General features: G+C 33.1%; 1 protein-coding gene across 2 annotated transcripts in view; it reads right to left on the reverse strand.

Moving 5' to 3' along the window:
* Nucleotides 1-682: 682 nt before the first annotated feature.
* The window catches only part of CCNB1IP1 (cyclin B1 interacting protein 1), a 20,455-nt gene continuing 11,804 nt past the window's right edge, over nt 683-9,333 (reverse strand). The window contains exons 1-3 of one of the 2 annotated variants that reach the window (XM_025051364.1): nt 8,010-8,448; nt 3,601-3,934; nt 683-1,714 (exon numbers count right to left, since the gene is read on the reverse strand). In XM_025051364.1, the coding sequence (XP_024907132.1) occupies nt 1,512-1,714; nt 3,601-3,934; nt 8,010-8,423 (951 nt within the window). In that variant the 5' untranslated portion in view covers nt 8,424-8,448 and the 3' untranslated portion in view covers nt 683-1,511. Of the gene's footprint in view, nt 1,715-3,600; nt 3,935-8,009; nt 8,449-9,333 lie in introns of those variants that run through there. The other variant, XR_003048312.1, reaches the window with a different exon arrangement.

The following is a 9,333-nucleotide window of genomic DNA, read 5'->3' on the forward strand; positions in this document are numbered from 1 at the left end:
AGGAATTATTTTTTCCACTTCTTTTTCTGACACTTCATTATTAGAGTATAGGAAGGCTATGGATTTTTGAACGTTGATTTTTTATCCATAGACTTTACTGTATTTGCTTATTGTTTCTAGTAGTGTTCTTCTGGAGTCCTTAGGGTTTTCTATGTAGAGGATCATGTCATTCGCAAATGGTGACAATTTGACTTGTTTCCTATTTGGATGCCTTTTATATCTTTCTCTTGCCTGACTGCACTCGCTAGGACCTCCGATGTTATATTGAATAACAATGATGATAGTGAACAGATTTGGCTTGTTCCTGATCTTAGAGCGAAGGTTTTTAGTTTTTCACCATTAAGTATAATGTTGGCTGAGGGCTTGTCATTTATGGCCTTTATTATATTAAAGTATTTTCCTTCTATACCAATTTTGTTAAGCGTTTTGATCCTAAATAGTTGCTGTATCTTGTCAAACAAATGCCCAGAAATTTTAAACTCAAACTTGGACAACCAAAAAAGCCATATTTTGAACCCAGATGTTCTATCTCCCCAACCAGTATGATATCTAGTCTTGCTTCTAATAGGACATAAAGTTACTGAAAGTGTCCTTCAAATTTCTTTCTTTACTCTATGCTTTAAATAAGTTATCTTTGATAGCAGTCAGAAATGCTCGCTATTTAATAAAGGAAAACAAGGAATAAATCTTCAAAGGTATTTTAATTAATCTAATTTCTCAAGATCAATAACATATTTTAAGTTTTCTGCAGTAGAAGTACATTCCTAAAGTAAACTCAAGGCAACAGCTGGCAAAACAGTTAAGAAAGAGTAATTTTATTTTAAAATAAATGGTAAAAATCAACTTTACAAAATAACTCTCAATGTGAATTATTTTTAAATAGAAAAAAGGACTGATCAGATGTGCATCAAATAGTACTCTCACTCACTGACATGAGCACAAACACTCGAAACAAGTTATTAATACAAGGGCAAATACATATAGAAATAAATGTACACACCCAAATAAAAAACTACAGATACACCCATCATTTCCCGAGACCAAAATCTTCACATAAATATAATGTCAAATACAGCAAAATAGCCATATAAAGGAACGCACATATACATATATGCATAAATACCAAAACCGAAAGTAACATTTAGATATATGATATAGGTGCTTTAATACATATGCATAAAAACATAGTTCAGTCAGAAATAGCCGAGACAGAAACAAACAGTGATCTACAAAACACCCAATAACATTGTAACCTTTCACTAGTGGTAAAAACTCAACAGTTCACAATGAAATTGAGTTTAATAAAATGCTCATGCTTTAAATAATGGAAATAGCAAAAGAAACCAGACTCTAAAGCCATCCCTCGCTTCCACTGAGTTTCTTAAAAACTGAAAATGTGAAGACACTTCAAAGACTTAATAGAAAAGGGAGGTTGGTAACCCCCATCTAGAATAAAAATTATTCATTAAATCAAATCACTAGAAATAAACAGAAACATTCTGTGAAGTGAGCTAAATTCTTTTTACTTTAAAGGCCCTGCTAGAGACTTGTTGCTGCTCTAATTCACGACTTGGGGAGGCAAAACTAAAAAAGTTATTGCTGGGTTCAGGTGCAGTGGGAGAACCCACAAAAAATGGTCTGAATTGAAAATCTCCATCTCCACCACCCCGATTTTGAACTGGTGTACTGTCCAAAGGAAACTTGGAGTTGTTCCCTAGGAAAAAAACAAGGGAAAAACTTAAACATCTATTTACTTATTGATCTTTAGGGCCAAAAAGACAAAAGTAATTCAATAAATATTTTAACAGAACTCAACTCATACAAGACAGATAAAATATAAACCTAATGTTGGATCAAGAAAAGGACTACAGTGGCCCCACCCCTTCCACCTGACCACAGTATATACTGTACCTTCTCCTGTGAAGCAGTTTCCAATGATAGCCGTGACCTCATTACCAAAAGTAATTTAAACATATGTTTTTGGTAGAGCTAGAATTTACAATATCGTAATTTTATTCATGTTATCTAACCTTCTTCAAAGGAATATCATATATATTTGGATGGCATAAAGTCTTTTGTCTCAAGTTCTTTTAGAATAAATTTTTTAAAGATTGCCATAAACACTCCAAAAAAATATGACAACTATGAAAAACTAGCACATATTCATAGTCAATTAGATCAATTAGAACAGCCTTAAGAAAAATCAGACAATAGATCTGATTAAATAAGCATTTAACTTTTTTCCTGTTTAGAAAAAGAAAGTGCAGCTCACTGCCAGCGTAAATTTAACATCACAGATAAGAATGCTACATTTTCTAAGGTTTGACATTTTCAGCAATCAAGAATTACTATATTTTGTACATGGATATACCAATACTAAAAATGGAATGCTATAAATAGAACGATGTCATTTGTTTCCAAAGACTACTGATATACTAGAGCAACGTGAAAATAATAATAAAAGCAAGATATTTTGCAGCAAACTTTGGGGGTAAGATTAGGACTGTAATCTGTGAGCTATCTCAGAGTAAAGGCTACAGCCACAAGCACCACCAGCGAGTATTCTCGGACAAATGGGAAATGGGTTAACAACTTCCACTGAACCATTCCTGGGCTTCTACAAGTTTTAAAGGGAACACATAACTAAAGGAGAATGCTGACTATATCTGCTTCAAGCCAGCAATGGTAGCAAGAAGTAAAAGTAGAAAGGTAAGTGTACACAAAAAGAACAGGAAAGACTGGTGAATATGAAAGAAATCAAAGTAAGTGTGGATCGAGACAAGGAAAAACTAAGAACATCTACAAATGCCCATACACAATAACACTGGATTCACTGCATCTGCCAAGGCACCGAACAAGCAGAAAAGGACTAGTATCATTCAAATCGTGTATTTCTAAAAGGCAGGAATCCCATCTGCATAGTCTTTATATCCTCATTGCCTAGGATTATGCCTAGTAACCTGGTACATGAAACATGCTTGATAAATACTTTACGAATGGATAAACAACTAAATAAAGAACCAACCAACCAAACAACCCACAATAGCTTAAGAACTGTGCACTCAGTATTGCCATGTGAAAAAAAAAGTGAAACATGACCTTCCTGGAGGATAGCAAATGGTTAAAAGTGTGGGCTCTGAAGATAGCTCTGTGACCCTGACCAATTTACTTAAACTTTCTGTACCTCAGTCTTCTCGTCTGTAAAATAGAGATAACACTTACCTTATAAAGTTTTAAAAATAACATGAATACATGTAAATTTATAACAGTGCCTAGCACCTGGTAAGGAATCAATAAATGGCAGCCATTATTATTATTATTATTATTATTGCAAATAAATAGCTTTTCATTTAATGTTGCAATTTGCAAAATTTTATTTTGGAGAGATTTACTCCAGATTTACTGTTCAAACTGAAGATGTAATTAAACATAAGCAAATAAAACAGATAAAAGCAGTGATGTATAGTTTGAGGCATAGATGAAGAATATAGAGCCTACTACCACTCAAGGCCTTTGACATCTACACTGACTACCTGGAACATAGTGTGAAAAACCACTAGTTTAAAGAATAGATATTGGATATTACATATCATTCCTTACCTAATGGGAAGCCAAAAATACCAGACTGTGAAATCATAGATGGCTCAAGGGTACCTTCTTGACTAGCAATAGTGATGTTTCGTAGCCTAAGGCTATCATAGAGACCTTGGAGCTTTTGATACTGACGATTTCTCTCCATAAGTTTCTCAGAGATGTCACTGAATTTTTTCTTGTATTCTTCTAGCACTTTCTTCATGGAAGTGACCTCCCCTTTCATAGAGGTCAATTCTACATCCTTGCTTTGTATTTGCTGAGTATATATCTTCTCCATCTGCTTCAGATGGCCCTCAGCTTTGCTGAATTTGTATTCTTGATAGAGTCGCTCCTGATGGACCTGTCCCAAGAGAGAAAAAAAATAATTTTAAAGTAATAAATATAAAAGTTATATAGTGTAAAACTTTATTAAAACACAGAAAAAAAGGAAATATGCTTATACTGAGGTGTTATTAACATTTAGAACCAGGTTAAGAAGCAATCAGGTTGTACAATAGGATGATTATTTCAGAAAATAACATATTATATCGTTAAATGCATAGAAAGAAATCTGGAGGAATACTCTCAAATCACTCTCAGAACACTACCATTAAACCAACAGAAGAAGTAAGTATTTGTCTAACCTTAATAAATGACATGTAGTCCAAGAGTTTTTAAGAAATATAATCCCATGTTTCAAGTAACCCATAGTGTGGAGAACAGATTATACTATAGCCCTCAATTATCCCTACCTCCTGGTATTTATATTCTCTCCTTGAGTACGGGTAAGACCTGTGACTCAAATACAGGAAAAATGATAAGGTGTCACTTCATGAGTACATTACATAAGAATATAAGATCTGTCTTACTAGTGCACATTCTCTTTTGCTGGCTTTGTAGAAACAAGCAGCCATGCTGGAAGGCCACATGGCAAGTAACAGAGAGCACCCTCTGAGCAACAGCCAGCAAAATACTGAGGTCAAAACGAATCTACTCATAGACTTTACATCCTACATCCTTCACAAAAAATTAACTCAAAATGGATCCCAGACCTAAATGTAAAACACAAAACTACAAAATGTCTACAAGATAACATTGGATAAAATCAAAATGACCTTGGGTTTGGTGATTTTTTAGATAAAACAGCAAAGGTACAACCTATGAAAAAAAAAACTGATAAACTGGACTTTGTTAAAATTAAATTTTTCTGCTCTGTGAAAGACAATGTCAAGAGAATGAAGACAAGCCAGATGAATAGAAAATAACTGCAAAAGACATATCTCATAAAAGACTGTTATCCAAAATACACAAAAACTCTGAAAACTCAACAATAAGAAAACAAACCACCCAATTAAGATGCACGGATAACAAATAAGGAAATGAAAACAATGCTACACATCATAAGCCATCAGGAAAATGTAGCAATGAGCTACCACTGCACACCTATTAGAATGACCAAAATCCGGAACACTGACACCACCAAATGCTGACAAGGATGTGAAGCCAAAGGAACTCTCATTCATCACTGACAAGAATGCAAAATGTTACAGCCACTTTTGAAGACGGTTTGACAGTTTCTTACAAAACTAAACGTACTCTTACCATACAACCCAGCAATAATGTTTACCCAAAGGAGTTGGAAACGTACATCCTGCACACAGATGTTTACAGTAGGTTTATTCATAATTACCAACATTTGGAAGCAACCAAGATGTCCTTAAGGTGAATGGATAAACTGTGGTACAATGAAATATTGTTCAACACTAAAAATAAATGAATTATCCTGCCATGGAAAAACATGGAGGAAACAAATGCTAAGTGAAAGAAGTCAACTGAAAAGGCTACAAACTATATGATTCCAATTATACAACAGTCTGGAGGCAAAACTATGGAGTCGGTAAAAAGATCAGAGGTCACCAGGGGTTGAGGGGAAGGAAGGATGAATAGGTAGTGCACAGAGGATTTTTAGGGCAGAGAAACTACTCCGTATTATATTATCATGGTAGACACATGTCATTATAATTTGCCCAAACTCAGAATGTACAACACAAAGACAAAACCCTAATGTAAACTATGGACTTTGGGCGATAGTGATATGTCAATGTAGGCCAATATTTGTAACAATCGTACCACTGGTGGGGTATGTTGATAACAGGGAAGACTATGCACATGTGGGGGGCAGGGGATATATGGGAAATTTCTGAACCTTCTTCTCAATGTTGCTATGAACCTAAAACTGCTTAAAAAATAAAGTCCATTAAAAACACACACACAAAAAAACAACTGAGGCCCTCAGTCTAATAGTCCACTAGGAAGTGAATGTTGCCAACAACCACATGAACTTGGACGCAGATCCTTCCTCAGTCAAGGTTCAGAGATTGCAGCCACTGTCCACACCTTGATTGCAGCCTTGTGAGACGTTAAGCAGAGTCCATTCCTGGACTCTTGAGCCACAGAAACTGAAATAATAAATGCGTGTTGTTTTAAGCCATTAAATTTGTTGGTTAAGCCACTAAACACAGCCAAAGACAACTTACTAAACACAGAAACCAATCATGGCTTATCTTCGGATTCACTGTCTTTTAAATATTGACTGAAAGTGAAATATGAGGACTCTCCTTTTCTCTTTTAAACATTTTTAATTTGCCTATTCTATACAGTTTGATGTAACTTCACCTAGTCTGGGTTACCTGTCCCTACTACATGGTCTCACAGCACTCTGTATTTCCCTTATCATTACAGGTATTAAAAATATATTGTAAATGTCTGAGTTTTTTTTTAACCTTTAGCACCACTAAACTGTAGCCTCCTTGAAGTTCATGTGTTTTGTTCATTATTGTGTACCTAGCACCTAAGAAGGTACATGAAATATAAATGTTTCCTGATACTCAAAAAATATATGTCACATGACTAAATAGGAAAAAAATTAATAAATGAAGTAAAGAAAATTTCATTTCTGGCTACCTTACTAATTAATTCATTGGTTTCATCCAAATAGAAATCTATTTAATATACAGTGTTTGTCCATTCATTCAATAATTTACTGAGACTTAAGACCAGAAACTATGATGGTCACTGAGGACCCAGAGATATGAAGGAATCCAAACTGGACCTAAAAAAACTTTCTCAAATAGAGGAGATGTACAAGTATGTAAGTAATTATATGACATCTATAATAAAATAAAAGTAAGTACAAGATAATACAGGAGTATGTAAAACCTTACCCAGAAAAAATAATGCAAACATTTATTTGACACATGACAAATAAAACCTTTAAGAAGCATTATTATAAATGTAAGTGCAAGACATAAGAATATACTCAAGAATATGACTAAAGTTCTCCACAGGAAATTTTTTCTAAGGAGGCACCAAAGGCAGAAATCAAAAAGAGAAGTAGTTATGGATATGAATTTGATAAAATTTTTAATAGCATTTTTAATAGCACTGTAACAGCATTTTTTAATAACCGAGGAAAATTTATGATACAGTATAATCAATGAAATTATGAATACATAAAACATACAAAAATGTTCAAATTCTTTATGTCAAAAAAAGCAATGAAAACTAATAAAAGATAAGTGAAAAAGCAAAATTTCTTACAACGTCTGAGTTAAGTATATATAGAGAATTCTTATAAATCAGTAGGAAAAAAACTACAGCAATTGAAATAAGCCAAGTGAAAAGCAACTTATGAAAGAAAAATACATGGAAAAAAATACACTACATATGTCCATCTAAGTCATCCAAGAAATGCGTATTTAAAGAGTTATGAGATTTTATTTTACTCACATCTAATTGGTGAGTAGGAAATGTGGAGAACCAAGCACTCTCATATACTTCTTAAGGGAACACACACTGATATGGCCTAACTGGAGGGCAATTTTAAAATACTGCAATTTTAAAAACACTGAAATGTATTTATCCACTTTCAGGAATTTAATCTTAGCAAATAATTAAGGATGTGAATTTGATGATAAGCATGCTCATATGGCATTTTTTATAACTTGGAAATGTTATATAATGCCACCATTAAAATTATGATTATAGAACACTTAATGTAAAAATATTTAATTAAATATTCATAATAGGCATAACATATTGTCAACTTTAACTGGCCACAAAAACAGTATGTGTGCTATTATCCTATTTTCGTAAAGACAAAAATATATACTTATATATAGAAAATACATATTTATGCACAGAAATAGTCTAGTAGTACACAAAATATCAACAATGGTTATCCCTGAATGACAGAATTATGAGTTTTTTAATTTCCTTCCTTTTAGATTTTCAACAATAAACATTACTTTTGAAGAAAATTATTAAAAAGTTCCATATATTCATAAAAAATAAACATAAACACAATAAATGAAAAACATCAGAAACTTTCACATATACTTCAAATCAGACTCTCCTAAGCTAGCCTAAGCACTAACCTGGTATGTCCAGAAGGCCAGTGCTCGGGAGCTAATGTCCAACACAATCTCTGGTCGAAGTCCTGCCAGTACCATGGCTTTATATTCCTCTGATGGACTGAGTTCTGTTCGAACAATATCTAGCTTTCCAGAAAGAGTACTGTTGCAGGCAGGGCAGATAGCTGGTGAACGACTAAACTCACCGCTGCCATGCTGATCACAGAAAATGTGAGAGCAGGCAGTGACCCATGCATAACCAGAGAGTCTGATGCGACATTTTCGATAATTGCAAAGCAGCATGTCTTCACACAAAGACATGATAGTGAGGTCTCTAGATGCTGAAAAGAATTCTAATAAGGGATAAGTGAAAAGGTCAAATAAGTGAAATTGCAGTGAAAATGAAATAAATAACAAATAAACAAAGCATGTTTTCATTTTATGATAAAATAATAGACATTCATTGTTTTATATAATTTATTTTAATTTACTATAATTTATTAATTTATTATAATTTATTTTTATTTTATTATTATATTGATTTCAGTTACTCAACAATATTAATTGTGCTCCTTTGTGCAAACCACTACAAAGGCCTTGAAAAAAATTTTTAAGAAAAAAGTTAAAAACATAGGTGGTTCCAAATGTTACTAAAATCAAAAATATGTACATGAGGAAAAAATGTTTAGTAACATTTACAAAGTACAAATAAAAATTAAACTAGTGCTTTTTACCATTCCTTAAAATACCTAAAAAAAAACCTATATTTATTACCCATTCATAGTTTGCTATATTTTAGTATTACTTCTCACACTTGGCAAATATAAAGGTCCAGGCACTGACTTTAGCCATTATTTAGAGCAAAGTATTTTAAAGTTTTTCATGTATGCTGATTTCTCAAATTCTTTACTTGTGTTGACTAAAAGAGTACTAACCTAATAGTATTAAATGGAAACTAACCTAATTCATTCAAGTAATTGACCATTATGGAGCCTGAAAATCTGTATAAAAGTAGATTTCTTAATCATCAGATCAACAATTCACCAGTTAATATAAATATTATTCAGTGCTCTGCTTCTATTTAAAACATTTGTAAAACTAAACACCCTTTGGTTACTTTTCAATACAGTGTCCACTGTCACTGGAATTTCATTAACCCATACTGAGTTTGGTCTGGATATATCAAAATACCAACAAGTCATATATTGTTTTTAAAAAAACGTGACACACCAATTAAATACCAAGAAAAAAATGTTCACATTTATCACTGACAAATTGCCTCAGAATGTGGCCTTGGTCATAGGGGTCGACAAGCACACTCTGACACCTTTATCCCAAATGTCTCCAC

Source organism: Pteropus alecto, unplaced genomic scaffold, assembly GCF_000325575.1.
Source record: "Pteropus alecto unplaced genomic scaffold, ASM32557v1 scaffold1197, whole genome shotgun sequence".
Taxonomy (NCBI): domain Eukaryota; kingdom Metazoa; phylum Chordata; class Mammalia; order Chiroptera; family Pteropodidae; genus Pteropus; species Pteropus alecto.